Genomic DNA, 23,174 nt, shown 5'->3' with positions numbered 1-23,174 from the left:
GGCAGCCTGTCAGACTCTCTGGCCGAATGCCAGCGGCCCTTTAAGGGGTCCGGTGCACTACAACCTCTACCTGATTGTTTCTTAGAAGCATAGGTTTTCTGATGCTGACCATTCATTAACACAAGACTCTTAGCAAAAGTCATATTCAGTCCAGAAACTAAACTACTTGTTCCTTTGCTTCACCCTTATTCAGGCATAGTTGTTGCCTACTTGTGTTCTTGCTTGTACTCTGTAGGTGTCCCTGAACCCAGATACTTGAGTTCCTCACTGGTCCCAGTGCTTAGAGATGCTCTGCTGTTTTAGCTTAGCAAGTCTCCTGACATCTGTTTGGTACAGTGCCCATTCTACCTTTGAGTCATATGGTATGAAGTAGCTTGCCAGTTCATTAATGAAGGCTAGTACAGTTTTCCAAAAAATTTTTTAAAAATAAAAATAAAAATTGATATGCTGAGTTAGTTGGGCTTGGGGATCCCCATTCCCAGATTTCTGGCAGTGCTTTGCTGCTCTGTTTACAATCTTCCTATGCTGTTGAGCATGTCCAGGATAAACTTTTAATGTGATATTAATGTAATTAAACTCCCAGTTGTGATATTAATAGCTGTACTGAGTTTAATAACTGTATAAAATGTGTTACGTTAAATGCTAGTCAAATTATATTTCAGGAATATATATTTTTCTTCATGTTTAATTTGTCAGACAGGCTTTTTGCGCTTCTGCAGATTCACCTTCTTGTGTGACCATTCTGGGAAATGAGCTTATTGGTAAAAATCATAAAAATGATCAATTGCAAACTATTTACACAGCCCTATCAAATGCACAGTGATATATTGATGATGAAAACATTGTACTCTATTGAAGGCAATAACTTAATGTGAATAATAAAGAGCTCAGATCAAAATGTTTTAAGCAATTCTGTGTTGTTTTCATAGAGCTAATGACAACTATGGGTACATTTTGTACAATCAAAGTCATACAAAAGAGAAAACATTCAAAATGTTGCACCCTTCAAAATAGTTGCCTGAACAAATTGAAATAAAAGAAATTGTTTCCTTCATACCTAGACAGATTCCAAAATTCATTATAAGGAGTACAGATGAATGTCAGTATGTGATACCTTGTCCTGCTTGAGTGCAAGTTTAGGTTAGCAATGCTTGAAGATGATCACTGGGATCCAGGAGAGGATTCTGTATATATTCTAAACAGATGCTGTGCAGTTCTTTTCTGTGAGCTGAGAATAACATACTAAAATCTATGTGCATACATTTAAAAAGAGACTGTGAAATAATCACTGTGGAGAAAATATTGTGTGAGTCTTTGAATCATGTATGATTCCATCTGCTTGTCAACAATATACCATTTGTGTATTGAGTGCATTTATTATGAACTTCTTTTAGTAAAGTAATAGTGCTTTCTTACTCCCATTTTGTAGGTTTGCAGACATGGAGATGGCAGATGCAGACATGTGATTCAAGACAATACTTAAACTTTTAATCCTGTTTCTAGATCTTATTACGACACCTGTGCACTAAATCAAACTCTGGCTTCTTTACACATTATGAATTTACCTTTACCTTTACTTACATTTTGTAGCACTTGTGGTGAATAGAGCATTTTCACTCTTAAAAGCACTTTGGGCCATTGTCCCTGCAATGTCCTTCTGTATGTAGTGAGAGAAAACAATTTCATCACACACTGAGTAGAAGAAACATGTATATACAAATCTGGTGTTTGGTACACTTGAATGTATAAAGTGGCTATCATGTTGGTGTTTGTGTAGAAAATAGATTCAGATCTAGTGGTGGCTCAGACAGAAGACCTCACCTCTGCACAGCTTCTCCACCCATTTATGCAACCTAGTTTGCATTCCTTTTCCCTGCCCATTGTGTTCTTTGTCAACCATTCTTACCAGTTTGCGATGACCTCTACTTCTCAGCTATATGAAATGTTTTATGAAAGTTTGATACAGCTCTTAATGAATAAATGGCTAGAGATACATGCAGTGCAATTTTATCCTACACAGGATGGATATGACACAAATATGAAGCCTTACAAAATAATTGTAACAAGACCAGTAAGAAAAGAGTAGCAGTATCCCATTCCTTTGAAACACAAAGAAACTTTGAAAATAATTATGCAAGAAATGATAGCCCAAGGTATCTTGGTACCAGTCCCTTGATAATAGAATTCTCCAATATTGGCTATTCTAGTCAAATAGGAACATTTGAATGGTGATTGATTACAGACAAATGAATAAGCCAGCAATGGATTTTTCTTAGATCTGGCTAGTGTGGGTAAGAACATTCTATATTGATTTCGTGTGTGTTAACAACATGCTTAGGGGCTTAGAAATGTTTTTCATTTTATATTTTCCTGTTATAAGAATTCTGGTGTTATTATATTTAAAAAAAGCTTTTAAAGCTTTTGGAGTTGTTCTACTTCTTTTACTTACCAATGAACATATTATAGAGATAGTTGTAGAAGGGGTAGCTGTGTTATAGAGCAGTGGTTCTTAACCTTTGTTACTCAGATGCTTTTGAACTGCAACTCCCAGAAACCCCAGTCAGGACAGCTGGTGGTGAAGGCTTCTGGGAGTTGCAGTCCAAAACTCCTGAGTAACCCAAGGTTAAGAACCAGTGTTATAGAGTATTCCCTTTCAGTTGCTTTTTAAAGGTGTTTTTTAAAAGCTCCTTTCTGTTTGATTAAAATATAACTAAGGTTCTTGTATGGAATTTTTGAAGCTTAAAGTTTCCACTTGAGATGTATTTTTTGACTTAAATATTTGCCTGAAGCTTTGGGGACAGAGAAGAATCTAAATATAAATGTTTATATTGCAACTTTATGCAGTCAGAAATAAGCTTGCAATTTCTTTCATAATCATAAAATATTTCACTTAAGGAAATGAAAATGCCTCGTTGCATGTGTGGTTGTATAAGAAAAAATTTCAAAAGAAGAAGATTCTGCTTTCAGTTCTGTTGTCTTGTGTCTAGTTCTTACACTACTTTAAGGGAACAGTTTGTTGTGTGAGACGACCTGTTTCTTTTAGAGTCCATATGCTTGCTTCTTTAATCTTCTATGACATTTACAAGCATTCATAAGGCTGGTATAAAAATTGAATTTTTTTTTGTTTATAGTAACTGATAAATAGAGTAAGAAAGGCTTCTCTATTTAATTTGGAGAATTTGACCTTCACTGTTTTTACCTAAAGCCAGGAAGTGAAAGGCGACTGGTAGAGTGAAGAATCTTCTCAATTTTTTTTTTCTCCTGGAAACTTGAGCCTGTCAGAGAAACAAAATTAATTCAGGAAGCCAATCTCTTTCTTGGTCTGAAATGGCTAGGAAGTGATTAGATGAGAAGCTACCTCAAAATGTCGGCAATATTGAATGTATGATGAACTGGATGTTACTATTACAATATGTCTAAATTTTGTGGCATGTTACTGTTGATGAATTCCTTGTTTTGAAAAAACAATCGGGTTAGTGTGTATGCTGACAAAGCAATGTTTTTTTCATCTGGAAGTTTTCTTAAGACTAATTTTGTTTTTGTAGCAATTTAGTCCACTATGGTGTTGATGAAATCCATGAAATAGCATTCTAGTTTGGATATCTCATGGTACTAATCAGAAGCAGCTGAGTAATTTATTATGCTCTAGGTTTCTGCTGTTGTTATCTCTCCTAGTGTGTTAACTAATGGAAATTACTTTCTGAATGAATTGCCTAAACAAACTGACATCCATACATCACCTAGAAAGGTTTTGTTGCTCATTGAGTAATCATTATGGCTTGTAGTTGTAATCATAACTTAAGTTTGCACTTTTGTTCCCTCTGCAGATAATGCAAAGCACTTGCAGTTGTATTATCCTACCCAACTTTTAGAGGGAAAAGTTAGAGAAAATTGTACTAATCTTTTACCATCACTCACTTGTAACATGTATACAGGGTGGTCTCCAGGTTATGTGATGATTAATACAGCAGAATGTAATGCGAAGTTTCCTTCACGTCCTTTGAAAAATGCATTCAAATTTCACAGTTATGCCAATCACTCAAAGACTTCTGTTCCATCTCCTGCATTTGTGCTCTTCTCTGATGATTCACCTCTCCTTCTGTCACCTGTATGTGTCCCTTTTGAATCTCTGTTTACTCATAGTTTAGTTAGTGTGAGAGGATGGCTGCTGGTGCCCCTGAGGGCCCTTGGCCTCCACCCTGGGGACCCAAGCTGGGTCCTCAGGCTCCCACCAGATGCAGGGAGAGATTTGTGGACTCCATCTCTGCAAATCATCATGGAGACATGGAAAAATATAGAAGTGTTACTGTAGCCTGATAAAATCCATTAATGCCTGTGATGTTCCACACAGTGTTCCCTGTTTGTTTGTTTCCCCCCAAACCAAGGTTCACTCTGGCGACATTTTCTCTTTCATTTGCTGCCACCAGTGGATATCCCTTAGCCACACTTGCACAATACTTGAATCAGACACTTGCTGCCAACATAACTTATTTAGATTGAATTTGAATCACAGATGTTCTTTTTAATCATTGTATAGACTCACTCATTAAAACTTCTTATCTTTGATTAGACATTCGACTCTTCATTTGTTTTATTGATTTATTCACTTTAACCAACTTATTAATATCAGTTCCCTCAAGTTCTCTGACTATCTATCTTGACTATTCAATCTCTCTCCTCCACACTCATTATCTCTTTCACCTTCTCTCTTCCCCTAACTCTCTAACTGCCTCTCACTGACTCCGCCCCTCCTGTCCTCTCATAGGCTCCTGCACTTGAGCTTCAGCTATGATTGACAGGAGTGACGTGGGCATTCTGTCACAATGCCATCTGCCAGTAGTTTTTGCTACTAGCATTTTAGTAATATCAAACTGTTTTATAAGCAAAATTGTAATTATTTTAGAGATATGCATATCTATTGTGTATCAGGTCCATCAATTAATTTTGACAGTAATTTTTGTACTTTTACAATATTTTAATCATCTGTACTTGTTTTTATTTTGCTATGATCTATGAACTTGTGCAGTCAACAGTATTATCATTATAGTTTGTCTTCTGAAAGGTAGGTGTTACATTTAGCATCACGTAATTACATACAGTTTTTAAAAATGGATCATTATGTTTTTATCATAGGATTCTGTAGCATAACAATTGACCTGCAAGATTTTCATCTGTAGCTAAAGAAAGGTGATGGGTAGTGTCATGTAGTGCAGACTGGATTCAGAACCAAATAATGCATATTATGGCTTAGTATTTGGGATATTAAAAACCAAGGAAGAGATAACTTATCTGCGTAGAAATCCCAAAGGATCTTTCTAAACTGGTTCACTAGGCAACAGGATGGGAGGTGAGATTTGGCATTAATAAATCAAATTAATAAGCATAAGAACCAGTAATTCTAACTCCACATGAATACACAGATGCATTGAGAACGGCCAATAATAAACTCAGAAAAGATACTACTGGTATTGTAGAATTCCCACTGAAAATATTAACTCATGATGTGTCTGCAGTGAAATAGGCAAATATAACATTAGGAATTGTAACTGATTTGTACATAACCAGTTACTCTAATTTTCTTATGAAAATCTATTGTGTGCATGCCTTTAAATGAGGAGCGCAACAGGGGATATTTCAATATTTTCATCTATTTAAGAAAACTGTAACCCTTTTCTCACAAATTTTAACTCAGCTGAGTTTGTTTCAGCTCACTTTCTCCCTTCTGATTCATGGCCTAGTTTCTTCTTTCTCATCTTGTTTTCTCTTTTCACGTGTGTATCTAGTAGCACAGGTTCTTCCAACCCATAACAGTTAGAGGCTGGAGTGCACCTGGCTGTGTGAAGGCCTGCTGTTTAGGCTGCCCTATATATACATATAGCCTTTTCCTTCTAAAAATAGAAATATCTGTGGGTGAATGAAAGAACATTACATTTCATATCTGTCGTTATTTCAGATTACCTGCAAATATAAATTCCTAATGAATGTTGGGTGGCGATTTTTGCAGTTCTTTTACTTGCTGACATCTTGGTAGTTCTATTGTCTTGCTCATCTCTGCTTCCTTCCCTGACCCTGCTTGTATAAATGTCTGTCTACAGAGGCTACACTCCATGTATTTGAAGAAGTGGGATTCTTCTCAGATGTAAAGCTTTTGCCAAATAAAACTTACTAGTTGTTGAGGGCCACAGCCCTCGTTATGGTGTCATCAGTTGTTAGCTACATGTTTGCCCCAGGGTTGTTGATTCACTTCCATTTATTTTATTATTATTTTTCTTGTTTTACCTTTCTATAACTGTAAATCAGATCCCAATAATTAAACAGAATTATATAAGTATAGGTTATCAATCTATTTGACTACAAAATTTTAAATTTACTTACATATTTAGTAACCTAATTTGGACATTGCACAAACCAATTTTGAGCATTATGAGAACAGACCTTGGCATATGTACTCCCACAACTTCTCTTTCTTCAGGCTGAATGAGGGGAACATATTTAAGCCTTTGCTTTCACTTCCTTTCATGCAGATCAACACATTGTTTGAACCTAGGCAGTCTTAATTTAAGAAACTGGCTTGGTTTTACTAATTTTACTTGGGATTAAACACAAACAAAATTCAGTTGATATGCTGAACTGCTATTGATATAAAATACAAAGAAAAGTTTTGGAACATGTTTCCACTATCCAGAGAAGGAGAGGAATGTGCAAGCCTGAAGTTTGTCTTTATAATGCTGGACAATAGTTCAAATTCTCCCTTTGAGACTACACAAATCACAGGTTGCCATAGCCAAAATCAAAAGAGAAAAAAGTCTTCATTTGTTCTTTTATCTATCAGGAAGCAAGCAGATTGATCACCATCTTTAGCTATCCTGGCAGCTAGAGAGTAATGCAATTAAATTCAAATCAGAAACCATTGTCCTGTTATCAAATGTTTCCACAATCACACTTCTCCATACATGCACATTGTAGTCAACTTATTCTTCAACATTTAAGAGTAACAGAAAGATTCAGTTCCATTGCCTTCAGCTTTCTCCTAGATATAAATGAATGCTTATTGTGCTAACAATATGTCTTCTGCAGATTGATTAAACTTTTGTCCGAGTGAGCTGGAGAAGAACTGGAAACAGAGACCTGTACTTAACATAATACAATGCCGATCAAATGATTTGACATTTCAGCATCTGTCTCATCTTCTATTAACTTGAAGGACCATCATTCTCCAACCTCTGCTGGTTTCCTGACACATACAAGAGAGCTCATTTCCAGAAATGTAGCACTGAGAGGTTCCATTAGTTAATCTGCTTGAAAGCAACCACCTATGTCAGTTCATTTGCACAGAATGTTAACCTTTTGATTCCTACAACTTGGTTATAGAAATGTGGAAAGTAGCTCTTGCCTAGGCAACCTTTTGAAGCTTAGTTTAGAAAATGAATCTTAGATTTAAAGAAGATACCAAAGAGAGAACAGTTGAACACTACAATTGTTATAATTGAGCCTTTGTAGATTCCATAGCTAGTTGTGACAAAGTGGCTAGAGTGTTGCATTGATATTTGAGAGTCTCCAGAGAACCATGAAACTTGCTTGCTGACTCTAACCCAGTGGTTCTTAACCTTTGTTACTCGGATGCTTTTGAACTGCAAACTCCTGAGTAACCCAAGGTTAAGAACCAGTGCTCTAAACAGTCACTCACTCTCAGCCTAACCTGCCTCAGGTAGGTGTAGAGGAAAAGAGCCATGTATATTGGCTTGAACTCATCAAATGAAGGCAGCATTTAAAGGTAGGTGATCAGTAATAATAAATTGCCTGCAATATCAAGTATATTTGTATAGACTTACTGATATATTAATATAGAATTCTCCAGTATACCTATGGTGCCTTACCATTAGGCTTATTGCAAAATTCAGTTGATCAAAACAACTCCAGCATATGCACACATAAAAGCATATCAAGTATGTTTCCTGCCATTCACCAGTTTCTGAGTATAGCTTCAAAATTATTTTTGTTAGTAGCTTGATGCAATTGATTCTTTTGACTATCTCTGTAAGCTGACTCACTCACATAAGCCAACAGATTGTTCTTCTGTAACTATAACTAGCTCAGGCACAGCTAATTTAAAGCTGTATACAGTATACACCTTCACAAATCAGGCATTGTTTTCATAGTGGCATTCACTGCGTTTTGGGTCTTTATACTGCATGGTAGCGTAATAGCTGTTGTAACGGTTAATCTAAATTGAAACTGATCCAGGGAAGTGCCACATCATCCCAAATATAAGGTATACCTATATTTTTATTGTTATTGCATCTTGGTGGCAGTAGCAGAAGATGCAAAATCAGCTAGTGGTATTCTCAACGTGCATTAACTTGCAAAGGTCAGGCCGAGGGTTGGCTCTGGACCAAACCAGGTAATAACTGAAAATAAGACAAGGCAACATGAATACAAAATCTATTTCCAGGAAACCCTTGGGGATATCTGCGATCAAATTACATGGAAGATAACAACTTTTTAGACTTCACTATAAATCACAAGTGCCAATACAAATTGCACTGAGAACACATTGGAAATAATTAAGTTTAGAAGGATTAAACAGCTTGAGGTGGTTACATTTAGATTGCTGAACAAGAGTTTGGGACAACAAAATAAATTCTGCTGCTAAGTGTCAGTGCTACGTGATAATATTATATTACTATAATAACAAGCTTATTCTGGAAGAAGATTGTAGCTGCTTTGGAAATATAAGTCATGTATTTCAGGTGAGGGGATAATACTCTATTTTCATTTATTTCATTATTTAAACTTACATACCGCTTCATAGTGCAAAACACTATCTGAGCAGTTCACAGCATAAGCATACAAACAATAAGGAACAATACTGTACAGTACAGTATATAGATACAGATAATCAAACAATAAAATGTAGCAACAAGTCTGCTGAACTAGCTAAACCTATATTAGATAAATAAACAATTTAAAACAGCATTGGACATCACACATAACTAGCACAAAAGCAGCTTTAACAGATTCTGATTTACCGGTAACTAACGTTTTAAAAACAGAGGGAGGGCACATGGCAAACCTCTGCTGGACATTTATTCCAGAGGTGTGGGGTCACAACTGGAAAAAACTGGTTTCTGATATTCACTCTTTTGGCTTCTTCTGGTATCACTGTTTTTAACATTTACCTGGGATGTGTAGCTATTTTGTAGGAGAGATTTTTCTGAAAGGTATCAAGGTCCTGAACCATTTAGCGTTTATAGGTGATGACCAGCACCTTGAATTTAGCATGAAAACTAACAGGAAGCCAATATTGACATGGCAAAACCCGAGATATATGTTGGTACCTGGGATCAGTCTGGCTGCCACATTTTGGGCCTGCTGAAGTTTCTGTATTGACTTCAAGAGTAGCAGCCCTACATAGAGCTCATTACAGTAATCTGTTTTGGAGATTACCAATGCATGAACCTCTGTTGTCGGGCATTTCTTCTCCAGGTAGGGGCACAAATGGGTAATCAAATGGAATTGTTGAAAAGCACTCTTGTCCGCAGCAGATATTTGTGCCTCTATAGAGCTCTAGTCTAAGAGTACACCCAAACTGCAAACCCTATCCTTTGGAGAAGTGTTGAGACCAGGAAAATATCCCTCTTATAGATCTAACAATCTACCCAATAATAAGATCTCTGTCTTATCTGGATTCAGTTTATTGGCCCTTGTCCAGTTCATTATCACCATCCGACAGTGCTCAAGGAATTGCATTGCACCAATGGCAGATGACGAAAAGGAGAGGTATAGCTGTGTGTCATCTGCATATTGATGACTATGAACTCTAAATCTCCAAATGACTTATCCCAGAAGTTTCATATAGATGTTGAAAAACATTGGGGAAATGGCTGATCCCTGAGGGATCCCGTAACAGAAGTTCCATTGCCTCACCAAGCTGTACTTTCTGAGAACAACCCTCGAGGAAAGAGTGGAACCACCAAACAACAGTAGTCCCAAGTCCTAAACTCAATAGCTGTCTCAGAAGGATACCATAGCTGATGGTATCAAAGGATACAGAAAGATCCAGGAGGACCAGCAGCGTTGCATCTCCCCTATCAGCCTCTCTCAGATGGTTGTTGTCACGTTCCCACCTAATCCAAGTTAATCTGACTAGACAGTTCTTTGGACATCTCCATCAGATGTTATGAATAATTCTAAGAGTGGTTCTTTTGATCTTGATTTTCTTTGGCTAAGAGAGTAATGCAAAAGTATATTGTCTATACTGTACATGTTTGTAAATGAAACAAACCAACTCAGTTAAGGAACACTCCTGCCCAGGGCTCTGGCTAGACTGGAAATGGTATGCTGTATTCCTGTTCAGGCTTTATGGGGATTGGTGGGTGTGGGTCTTTATGAAGGAAGAGGAAAGAATACCCTGCTTTACTCCTTCTTTCTTTAGCCTTTCCCCCATCACAGGCATATGATGGGAAAGATCTCAGATGCTCTGTGGAGCTCTGCCAGGTGAAGAGATAATCATGGTCTGCATTGATGGATAGTCCTGTGGAATAGAAAACACCTTCCTATAGTGTTAGAGGTAGATTTTGGGGAACATGCTGGCTGAGATTATGGGAGTGTTTGCCTAAAAAGTGACTTTCCCAAGCTCTAGTTAGACAGTACAAGTTTGGAGCTGCCTTTGAACCCAATCACTTCCTAGCTATGCTCAGATGGTAGGGTCCAGGGAAGCAGAAGAATAAGAAGGGGAAAGTGTTCCTTTTCTCTCACCACTATTTTTCTTCATGAAGCATCACCAGGAAGGGAATTTTTAACAACAATGGTACTTATGTACATACAATTCCAATCCTAAACCTATCCAGGACAAGGCAGCAACATAAATATCCTAAAGATACTTGGTTTTAAAATCACTAGTAGAGCTCCCTTAAGAGTTAAAAGATGTTAGATTTTTCCTGTCCTGAATCTCAGATTATCACAAACTGCAAATTCACTTGCTGTTGTTTGGTGGATGGTCATCAGGAGATAAGCATGGGATTTATTTGGAAGTTGATTGTAGAGACACAGAAGTTTGGGGAAGAAATTACATCTTTGGAGTGATGGAGTTTTATCAGCTTATAATTGTGAAGTTGTGTCTTGTCTCTTTCTGCTTCACTTTAGTTTTTTCTCCTCATTCATTAAACAGGAGGAGAAAAAAAAAAAACTAACGCAGCAAACAAAATTGGTAACCTTTGACAGACCACACAGCAAAAACCTTCAAGATCTTAGGTGTCCCATTTCAATATCAATAAAAATATATATTCTACCACTTTTACTGTGATGGAAATAGCTATGCTATTCATATGTAAACTTTCAGTGCCTTGTGACAGTGACAAGACAACTTGTGGTATTAATAGAGTCCATAGGCATGGAGGAGAACAACATATTGTTACTGTTGCTATGTACCCTAAGTTCACTTGAAATGTTTGTTATACCTGTGAATTAATGACCTCCAGAAGGTTCCATCACTAGCAGTCCTATGGAGGTCTTGCAAACTAAAGGCCATGCCTTCCTTTACTGAGTCAAACTAAGTTAAACCATATCTTGCCTGCAGAATATTGATAGGGTTTTCTGAATAATGTGCTCAAGAAAGTATAATTTAATTTTCTGTTCTACTAGAATTTTGTGTCTGTCTTTCTGATGTAAGCTGAATATTTTTGTGTTTTGTATTAAACAGATCCAATTGTCTCTTTTTAAAAAGTGAATTTGACATATTATTTCTTTGGATTTCTTTTCTACAATACATGTGTAGCAAATTTCATGTGCAAACTTGTAACGGTCCCTGAAATTTATTGAGCTGTAATGCAGAGACATTTGTAATGCAATGTTCAAGGGACCATTCCATTATGCTGCTATGAAATACATGTATGATTAAAGTCAGCATGTTTAGTTTATTATTATGTAATGTAGTTTTCTGACACAGGAAAAGGACTGTGGTCTGTTCATTTTTTAGCAGATAGTTTTGGGATGCTGTATAAATTTGGTAAATTACCTTCAATCTCCTTTTAACTAAAGACGTTCTGTACTATATACAACTTTGCATCTCCTTCCTGATTTCCTTTCCTTGTGTCTCATTCTCTGCATATATTTTTCTCCTCTTTTCCCAGGTATGCCAATGCTGTTTGTTTTCCTCTGGGCTCTTGTCAAGTACCTTTATGAAGATGAGGGGTTGGTTCAGTTTTGATTCTTAGTTGGTCTCTTGTGAGGGTTGTGTTTGTGATGGGTGGAGAAGAAGCCTATTTTTCTTCAGCTTCATTGTTTTGGCAATGGCTGTTTCACAGACATCTTATGCATTTTGTCATGCTGTAGCTTGGCTGAGTATATCATGTTCTATATTAGAGAAGCCTCTCATTTTGTTAAAATAAGCACATACTTTTGCTGAAGAGATGTTTTTTGTATGTTTAAATTTGTATCTCTTTGGAAAAGTGTGCTGTTGAATGTCTGCTCATCATGCTCCTTGTGACTCATCAGACTTGGTTGAGGTGCTTCTAAACCTCTATTCTAGTTTCAGCTTTTATGGACAATGTAATCCATTAAAACCTTCAGAGAATGAGGGTCAAAGTACATTATCCATTAAATATGCACGATACAGCCAAAGATTGCTTCTTCCTTTTTTTCTCTAGTAAACATGCACTTGCCTATATTTTAAACAATATAGCGTGGTACCTATATTTAAACAAAATATAGGTCCCACCCACCCCCAAGACAAAAAAAGGGGGGAATCCCGAAAGAAATCAGTGGAGAAAGGTGTGAACAGTAATTCCAAAGAGGTACATTGGCATTGGCAGACTGTCTGGCAGCAGCAAAAATAATCTGAAAATAAATCCCCCTAAGATCAGAGGTGGGGAGACAAACAGGGAAAGGATCTAAGTTAGAGGCACAGGGAGTCAGCACAAGCCTGTGAAGCAAAAAAACAAACAAACAAACAAAAACAAAACAAAAACAGAGAGAGAGAATCAGAACACTGCTCATGGGTTTCAGACCCTTGTATAGATTCAACATTCCTTTCACCCCTGAAAGTTCTGATTGGCTGCTGACAGCCTTCACTCATCACATCACCATGTCTTTGCAATAGCCTTCATGGTGCTATTGGGTGGGAAAAAATCAGTTGATTTGACATACAAAGGTTGAAATAAAGTGATGTACGAAGTCTTAAAGAAAGAGTTAACATACAAAGGGCCAAAGAAAGTTTAAGTGAAAGAGAGTAACACAAAGGAATATTTCTATTTGTTAAAACTAATATTCTGTTTTTAAAGACTCTATTGTGGGAATCAATGACAGAAAATAAAAAGAAAAATGTATTCCATTTTTGTTCATTCGTGTAAACTTAAAAGGCCATCTCTCCCCAGCAAATGGGCATTTCTGCCACTACTGTATTTATAAGCAGTTCTTCCAGAGAAGAGCAAAAACCTTCAGTGGCCTACTTATGTATCTGTGCCACGTTCTAGAGCAAAAAAATGACACTGGTCTTAATAGTGATCTGATTATTTATTTGCTTTTACCTGAGTTATGTAGCCTTGTTTGTAAAATCCACAGCCTTATTTTCTGTGTGGGTAACCAATTGCTGCAGCAAATGACACTACACAGAAAAAATAAGATATTTATCAAGCACTTTCTACCCTTTACACTTTATTGTTGAAATGATTTTAATGGGGAACATTAGGATGGCTGTATTTTGCAAAAAGATTTCTTTTCCACGTCTTTAACATTCTGTTCCTTGCCCTGTTTAGTATACTTTAATATATCAAGTCATTAAACACATTTAATTTACCACCGCATTGGACCAGTCCCCCTTATAACTGGAATAACTTTATAGGGTGAACTGAACACTCTGAGGAGTGCTTTTCTGTGGATCTTCACATGAAGGTCTTTCTGACTTCCTAATGTGATGTGGGAATGCATTACTATCGCAAGTATTGCCCTTCACATTTTCACATGTAATGCCTGAATAGGGGTATAATTATAATCATCTTCTCATTCAACACTGCTAGCAAACCTAGGTAGCACAGTAAATGTAGCAGAAATTACTCCTATCATAAGCTCTTTGAACATGTTTTGGCCACCCTCAGTTAATAAGGAGGATAGCTGGCTCTCCCATCACCATCCATGTGGTCTTTTGCACATCTGCAACATGTCTGCACCTTATTGAACAAAAATGAACCATGTGTAGTGAATCTTGGTGGGAATGGCCAAGGAGGGAGAAGAAAGGGAGTGGAGTTGCTGGTTATGCAGGGGGCCGTGTCAATGCTTTTTAAAGTTTATATGTTGCTTATGTTGTTCTTATGCTACATTATCTGCATATTTCTTGTTCTTAAACACTTGTTCCTGTTTTAGAGAAGAGTCCAGGAGGGCACTCTTTTCAGACAAATCTAATATTGATAGGGTTTGACCACCTCTCCCAAGTATTGTAATTTTCATGCGCCGTATGATCTGTCCCTTCCCCAGGGTGCATTCCCTAATGTGCAGCAGTGTAGCATGGCTATATGAAAAGAGCCTTTCTCTGTAACAAATGCACAGCGATCCCACTATTGCAAAACTGACATTGGTAAACAGTTGCTCACTTTCTCAAAAATTAATTTGGGGTTTGTAGTGCTTGGGTAGTGATTATCAACCTTTTGTTCTTGAGGCTATGTTTACCCTTTCATCTTTGTTTGTCAGTAAGTTGTTTCTACCACTGGTTCCTCCTCCTCCTCCTCCTCCTCCTCCTCCTCCTCCTTCTTCTTCTTCTTCTGCCGATCCATATGAGCAGGGTAAATTTATGTGACCCTTAGCTACTAATTTGCTGGCGTTATATATGCTCTCAGCATTGTGGCATAATTAACTGGTGAGTTACAGTATGAGCCGTCCAGAGTAGACGTTGTCTAATTGGGCAGGATATAAATAAATAAATGAATGAATGAATGAATGAATGAATGAATGAATGAATAAATAAATAAATAAATAAATAAATAAATAAATAAATAAATAGATAGATAGATAGATAGATAGATAGATAGATAGATAGATAGATAGATAGATAGATAGATAGATAGATAGATAGATAGATAGATAGATAGATAGATAGATAGATAGATAGATAGATAGATAGATAGATAGATAGATAGATAGAATCTGATCTTCCGGTTGTTCTCTAGAGAGTTTATCTCTCATACATTGTTACTCTTTAATCTTTTGTACAAATATTACATAAAGTCCGTGTTGACATGAGGATCGTCTCCACACTTAGAAGGATGAGTAGAATTTTGGCCAGGTTATTCTCCCCAATAATTCCTTATAACTATTATTTACTTATTTATTAAAGCTATTTATTGGCTGAAACCCAGTAATGTAAACTTAAGCTGTAATCAGCTGTGATCATTGTTAATAAAATGTTTCCTTTTTCCCCCTTCCCAAAGTTCCTGGGCTCCTTTTGGTCCTGGAGAAGCCTTTGGGGACGGGGGGGGGGGTGGAGTCCTAAATGTTCAAAAAATGCCACCTCCAGTCCTGCTGCGGTTGCCAGGACCAGCACTGGGGATTTTCAGACATTTAATACTCTTCCCATCTTACTGTTCCCTAAGGCTTCATATTAGCAAAATACAGTAAAGTATTAACAAAATACATCATCAGCTTTACACCGTGTAACTATGTTACTGGATTTCAGACATCATTTGTTAGCCTGAGAAGGCTTCCAAAGCAATAGGAAACAAGAAAAGAGAAAACCATTATTTAAAAACAGAGGGAAGAACGTTTTTAAAAACCAGTTTTAAAAGCCACTGTTCTTTCAAAAGAGATCAAAAACAACCTTTAAAATACTTAAAACATAAAAAGCCATATAATATAAGACTGAAAGAACTGGGTATGTTCTTTCCTGAGAAAAGAAGACTGAGGGGAGATATTAGAGCACCAATATAAGAGCATATTAGAACCCAGAGTGCAGGACACACAATAATGGGCTCAAGTTAAAGGAAGCCAAATTTTGGTTGAATATCAGGAAAAACTTCCTAACTCTTAGAGCAGTATGGCAGTGGAACCAATTACCTCAAGAGGTGTTGAGCGCTCCAACACTGGAGGCATTCAAGAGAAATTTAGACAACCACCTGGCAGATATCCTTTGAGCAGGAGGTTGGACCTGATAGCCTTACAGGCTCCTTCCAATTTCATTATTTTATTTATTTGTTTGTTTGTTTGTTTGTTCGATTTATATCGCGCCCATCTGGTATATTCTACCACTCTGGGCGGCTATGATTCTATGATTCAAAAGCCATATAGCACAATATTGTCTCAGGTATCTGCTGAAACTTACCAGGGCTGGAACCACCAGGGGAGGAAGTGTCACTATTGAACATGGCTACATGGAAAGCCCTGCCTCATATAGTCACTAATCTATTTTATATGCTGAACATTTCAAATCCCAGGTAAAGTTTTTATATAGGAGAAATTAATCTTTCAGATTTCTTGTTCCCAAACCAGTTAAGTCTTTGTAGGTCAAAATCAGCTCCTTCAAGTGTTTGGAAGCACATTGAAGCTTGTACAGTTGATTCAAAACTGTCAATACATAGCCTCTAAAGCACACATCAGAGAAGAACTGTGACTTCCAAACATTGCCTCCCTTTCATAGTTGCTCCATTACAGCTTTGCTAGCATTCCTACATGCAGTACAACTGTAGTGTCCACATAATGTCCAGCTTCTTGTATCTAAGCACTGTAGTGATTTTAGAAATTTAGGCATGTGCTACTAATGTGCAAAGTGTCTTCTTTCTTTCACCTTGATTTATTGAGTACTAGTACTATACAAAGATATGTTCCTTTTGCAGATGTAGAGTGCTGAGTTTGCAAAAGGTGCAAACAGAGAGAGAAGGGATAGGGCTGGACTCAGCAGCCTAATAACACTTGCATAACTATGCTTTGAGCAATATTCATTTAGGGTCAGGCCATTTATACTGCAGTCCGTTTCTTAACCTGAACCAGGGTGGAAGGTTAGTTTTCATCCTCTTTACAAGTGTAAGGTGTAATTAATTTTGCAGAAATAGGACATAGTAGTGAATCATAGTGGCTTTTTCAAGGCAGTTTTCTCATTTTGTGAAATGTATGGCAGATGATCTTACCCACTCAGGAAGTGTGGGACGCCTGCTGTTCTAAACTTTCCAACTCTTCTCTTCCTTCTGTCCTTTTTATATCTAAAATTAGTGATGCTGCAGTCACAGACTTTGATGATTTAACTAATGGTTTTACAGCAGCCAGGGCTAAAGAAGAATTATTTCTATGTTAAAGAACATATTCTTCTTTTACATTGCCACCAACTTAGCAACTTCCTTCATTTTTCTTCTATTCCCCTCCCCCTCACTTTTGTTGTCTATAATGATCAAGATGTTTGTGCTTCGGGCTGAACTAGAACAGTTCTAAATGAATATCCTAATTATGTTCATGCCCTTTATCTCCATGATATTACAGTTTCCCCAAAAATAAGACCTAACCTGAAAATAAGCCCTAGTATGATTTTTCAGGATGCTCATAATATAAGCCCTACCCAAAAAAATAAGCCCCACTTAAGTGAAACCCTGCCCTTTGCCATTGTGCAGCAACTAGAGGATGAAATGACTGTATTTGAATAAATGTAGATTGTTGTACATGAAAAATATAAAACATCCACTGAAAATAAGCCCTAATGCAGTTTTTGGAGCACAGAGTAATATAAGACCCTGCCTTATTTTCAGGGAAACGATATAGTAGACATAAATTGCATTTGTGATGTGAATCACTCCTTGATTAGAAAGGAGAGAATTGAGTGATGCCCAGGCCACAGTGATTCAAGGTACCTGAAAATTCTGCATTTATATGGAAGTAAAAATAGGCAGTTTTTACAACAGTACCAGGAATCTTCATCCAAAAGGATCTCATACATACAATCCTTTAACAAAACAAGATACTGTACTGTATGGGCTTTTTGTTTCAGTTGAAGTTCTATGGACAGGGTTTGCTTTCTCATGCAGTCTTGACTAAGCGATGAAATGCTTATAAATAAAGAGGGAATCCTTTCCCTTCTTCCTAACCTCTCCTGTCTGATTAATCTAGCAGTTTAACACAGGGCTTTTGCCTCTTTGCTATAATGTGAATGTTCAGTGGTTACTCATCCTTACAAACCCTATTATCCTCTACTCATGATGCTAGCATGGCAAGATTTGCTGCTCTTTGGACTATGACAGTATGTTAAGATCCTGATCATACACCACAGTTCTGATATTCTGAAATAGTATAGTGTATCCATGATTAAATTTGACCAAACTCTAGGAGGCAGTGGAAGACAGGAGGGCCTGGCGTGCTCTGGTCCATGGGGTCACAAAGGGTTGGACATGACTTAATGACTAAACGACAACAATCCTCGAATAAACAATAAGAATAAATAAAGTACATGGAGACTATTATAAAAAGAAAAGCTAGAAAAGAACTTCATTGTCTTTCAAGACACCTATAATGGATGCTGATGGTTGCACGAAGCTTGGGATTTAATAACAGGCCTAACAATAGCATGTCTTCATTCCATTACCTTCTATCACTTCTTTTCTTCTGGCATTTTAATTTTAGTATAATGATGTTTTGATTGCACATTTATATACATTTAAATGAAGTTACTGTGCTGTTATAAGTCAATTAATGCTCTAAGAGCTATAGTAGAATTTAAATTTAAGTGCCATTACTCTACTTCTGCCATTATATCAAAGTTTACAGTTATTCCACCACTGTGATTTAAATATAGTTCTATTCAGAAAAAATAATCCCTGAATACTTATGTATCAGCAGGTATTCTTGAGCCTGAATAAATGACTCAGCCACATATATCACTAAAGTGATTTTTCTGTAACTAGATTCCATTTCAGAGAAATATTGGCAATTACATTGTAAATACATTCTAACAATTTCCCAGTGGCTTAAAATAAAATTCTGGAGAAAAAGCAGTATTTAAAATAGTTTTGCAATGTGAAAAACCACAGCCTCTAAAACCAAGAGGTCCATTAAAAATCTAGCACTCAGAATCTAAGAAACACAACTGTATGTTGTTTTTCAGGGTGTTCAGATTTTAGCTTTTCTATGCATGTCACATTTAGCAAAATTTGTAATCTGAATAATGCATAGTTTAGCCACAGTATCCCTTCTTTACACTTCTGCTACAGTGTGCAAATAGTTCATACACGTGCATCGCAATATAGTGGGAACAAGGCACAGTCCATACCTCTCAAAACTGATCTAAGCTTTTCATCCAGCAATTTTCATGATTCTTCATATCTTCCTCTCCTGCCAACATTTTCTCACATTTTAGAAACCAGGATGGGGCTGTGCAGGCTTGATTGTCAGTAGCTGAGATCACCAAGGGAAAAGAAAAGGTCTAGCCTTGGCTGCATTGGTGTCATTTGCTCATTTGCATATAACATGATTAGCAATCATTCTTTAGGGGGAAGGGGAACATGTTGCTCTTGAGGGACACAGTTGCAGCAAGAAATGTCACCCCTCATCAATTAGTAAGGTCTTTGCTGCCAGAAATTCCATATGATAGGCCAGAGGTGAGGACAGCCTGCCCATTTTTGTGATCATTGCTATCCAGCTCTGCCAGCAGCATATTTTTGTTGTAGTGTTTTGTTGGGGTGGGTTGGGGTTGCAATATTTCCTTTTTATTTATTTATTTCAAGGGGAAAGGGAAATAACTCGGGATAACAGGGAATATCTCATGCTGTACTGTACATTATCAGATATTATCTGTATTTAAACATATCATTACATTAAAGACTTTTGTGTCTTTTACAGTTGTTGTCTATATCCAACTAGAGTTATTTGATTATTTTGTATTAAAATTAACACATTTGGCTTTCAGGTTATAGAATGGATCCAGTTATATATAGGGTCCCATTTTTCAGTTGCTTCTTGGATTGAATGGTCTTTTAAAGCTTCTGTTAATCTTTCCATCTCCGCCACGTCCATAATCTTTTCCACTAGTTCTTCACGATTTGGTATTTTGGTTTTCTTCCATTTCCATGCATATAGTATTCTAGCTGCAGTTATTATATATATCACCAAATGGCACTTTCTCCTATCTAAACTCTCTGGTAACACATTTAATAATAATAGCAGAATTTTCTATAAACATTCATGTATTAGCATCCAATAATTTTTTGCTTCATTACATGCCCACCACATATGATACAAGGTTCCCTCTTGTAATTTACATTTTTTATGTACCTTTATACATTTTGACAACTTATTTCATGTACCATCTGTAGAACATTTGTATATATTTTCTTTAAAGCTTACCAATTTTGTAATTTTTATATTAATTTTCCATATTTTTCCCAGTCATCAATATCAATATTATGCCTTATATTTTGCGCCCATTTGGTCATACAATCTGTTACCACTTCATCTTCCATCTTAATTTCTAATAACAATTCATACATTTTTAAATCAATTTACCATCTGTTTCTAATAGTATTTTATACAGGGGTATTTGCTCTGCATAAAAACCCTCCTTTTTATCTTTTACTTATCTAGATTCCAGTTGTATTTAAGCCCACCAATCTATATATATATCTTGTTCTTCTAACTCATCATTTAATTTGCAAGTTACTTTTAGTAATTCTTTATATCTGATCGGATATTTGTTTTCTTAAAAGTGTGGATCTTTAGAACAAGGCATATAATCCCCATTATTTTGTTTTAGCAAAAAAAAAAAGAGAGAGAGAGAGAGAGAGAGTTTAAAACTAGAACCGGAATCATGATTTTCTGTGTTCTACTACTACACTGTGGTGGCAGAGGGATGCAGTGTGATTTATAACACATTGTTATGGGGAAATTAGCCCCTAATCTAGTAGTGTTGCCGACCTCTCTTATAGGAGGTAACTGTACATTTCTACCAGCTTCTTGGATCCATCATAATATTGAATTACTAGTCTTTAAATAATGTTGAATGCCTTAGAAATAAACTGATCAATCTATCATATGCTGTTGTCGAAACATAAGGAGTGGAAAACATGTTTGGCTTTGAAGTAAAGCTAAAAGATAGAGTGTACAAAATTAATAGGGGGGGGGGAGAAAAGAAAAACCTATGGAGGAAATACAGCAGGCACAGAGAAACAGCATTAGATGTTATGGCTTTGTTTAATTTTACTTTTTACAAAATAATCCACATTTGACTTGAGCAGGTGTCTGTTGAAAGTCAAAGTGAATTTGAAGTGAATGTGCTACCTGCTGTGATCCCTGAAATTAGGAAAGCCAATGCAAATCTGACATCTGACCAAAATGACATATTTATTTCAATTTATTAGTCAGAATCCAAAAATGAGGAAAGGTTTAGTGAGGGGATTTGATAAAGGTGGTTAGAACATTAGTGACATGAAGCTCAGAGATTTTTTTTCCAAACACTTCTCCATAGTTTTTGCTATTAGTTACTAACAAAATTTAATGGAGAGGTTAGTTATAACAAGACAGAACACAAAAGGTTTAGAGCACCCATTTTTTGCATGTTATGCTGAAATCTTTGTGTTTCTATAATCCAACCGGTTAGCAGTTATTTGTGCATTGTAACTTGCTGGTAAACTAGATGCTTGTCCATCTCTGCTGCTCAGACACGTATTGGAGAAGGGATTAGACACATGTACTGTACTAAGATTCCTCTGTCCCTCCTGTCTTGCTATTCCAGCTGCTGGAATAAGAACCTAAACATGAATTACTGGATGATCATCAGGCTGCCCATTCTGATAGTTATCGGGGTAAGTAACAGGAATGCTTATAGAGAACTTAGCATGCACCAGAGGGACAGGCCAGTAGTTGAAGATATTTCTAGGAGTATGTTGTCCTTAATTAAAGGGACATGGTGGTGGTGCAAGTTAAACTACAGAAGCCTCTGTGCTGCAAGGTCAGAAGACCTGCAGTTGTAAGATTGAATCCACGAAACCGAGTGAGACCCCATCGCTTGTCCCAGTTCGAAAGCATGCAAAATGTAAAATGTGAGTAGATAAATAGGTACCACCTCGGTGGGAAGATAATAGTGTTCCGTGTCTAGTCGCACTGGCCACGCGACCATGGAAGATTGTCTTCGGACAAACGCTAACTCTATCAGTTGTAAACAGAGATGAGCACCGCCACGTAGAGTCTGACATGACTGGACAAATTTTCAAGGGGAAACTTTACCTTTACCTTATGTTGTCCTTGGTAGGCTATTGCAGAAAACAGCCAATAGTCTGATGGTACCTTAAAAATTAACAGGTTTTATTTGGCATAAGCTTTTCTTATGCGTTTCTTCAGATATATCTGATGAAGCAGGCTGTAGTCCACAAAAGCTTATATCACATAAAAGTGAAGAAATGAACTTGTTCATGAAAGTTCGCATTAAAATAATAGCAATTAGTCTTTAAGGTGACACACAATTTTTGCCTTCCTTGTTCTTTTGTTTCACAGAATAACATGGCTATCTCTACACATAAAACCTGTTAGTCATAAAGGTGCCATGTGATGCATTGTTTATACTAGAAATAATGATTGTGTAGATGTACATTGGCTGACAGAAATGTTCTGCATAAATAAATGGTGAAGTTCCACAGTTAAAAAGAAACATTAAACGTAAATGTCAAGAATAAATTAATGTAGTTATGCTTTGTAGGTGCTGCAAGATGAGTAGTACTAACATACATAGATTCCCCTACTAATTTCCTAAGAAAAACTGGTTTTGTCCACAGCCCCATACTTAGAAATAGTGTTTTCATTTTAAAATGTGAGCACAATAAGACATTGGGCCCTGTTTCTTGTACTTAGCTGGTGAAGCAATAACGATTTAATGTAGAGTATTATACTGTATATTCTTTTCCCCCTAGGCATGGGTGAACTACCTGACATATTCTACTTCCATAAAATTTTAAACAAATACAAATCTGTTTACAGAGATGCAGTTTTAACTTAACAATACAGATTGTAATTCTCTTCTCCTTTGTTTTTTCCAGATAAACTTCTTGATCTTTATCAGAGTCATATGTATTATAATCTCTAAATTGCAAGCCAATCTCCTGCACAAAACAGACATTAAATGCAGGTGAGCCAGTTTGTCAGCAAATTTTTTTTAAAAAAGAGAGGATTAATGGAGATAGTTACAGATCCCAGCTAGTAAGAGCAAAAACAATACTGTAGTTTGA

General features: G+C 36.7%; 1 protein-coding gene and 1 long non-coding RNA gene across 3 annotated transcripts in view; one reads left to right on the top strand and one right to left on the bottom strand.

The window, feature by feature from the left end:
- LOC144585833 (uncharacterized) overlaps positions 1-15,124 on the bottom strand; it is a 37,486-nt gene extending 22,362 nt beyond the window's left edge. The window contains exon 1 of the long non-coding RNA XR_013540398.1: positions 1,582-15,124. This is a non-coding gene — a long non-coding RNA (uncharacterized LOC144585833). The remainder of the gene's footprint in view (positions 1-1,581) is intronic.
- Positions 1-23,174, top strand: part of GLP1R (glucagon like peptide 1 receptor) — a 142,388-nt gene that overhangs the window by 103,159 nt on the left and 16,055 nt on the right. For both annotated transcript variants that reach the window (XM_078383033.1, XM_072991507.2), the window contains 3 exons: positions 12,132-12,192; positions 21,689-21,758; positions 22,986-23,074. In XM_078383033.1, coding sequence (XP_078239159.1) covers positions 12,132-12,192; positions 21,689-21,758; positions 22,986-23,074 — 220 coding nt within the window. The remainder of the gene's footprint in view (positions 1-12,131; positions 12,193-21,688; positions 21,759-22,985; positions 23,075-23,174) is intronic.

The sequence above is a fragment of the Pogona vitticeps genome, chromosome 1, assembly GCF_051106095.1.
Source record: "Pogona vitticeps strain Pit_001003342236 chromosome 1, PviZW2.1, whole genome shotgun sequence".
NCBI lineage: Eukaryota > Metazoa > Chordata > Lepidosauria > Squamata > Agamidae > Pogona > Pogona vitticeps.
Note: the sequence above shows the minus strand (reverse complement) of the source record. Positions and strands in the feature narration are given on the sequence as shown.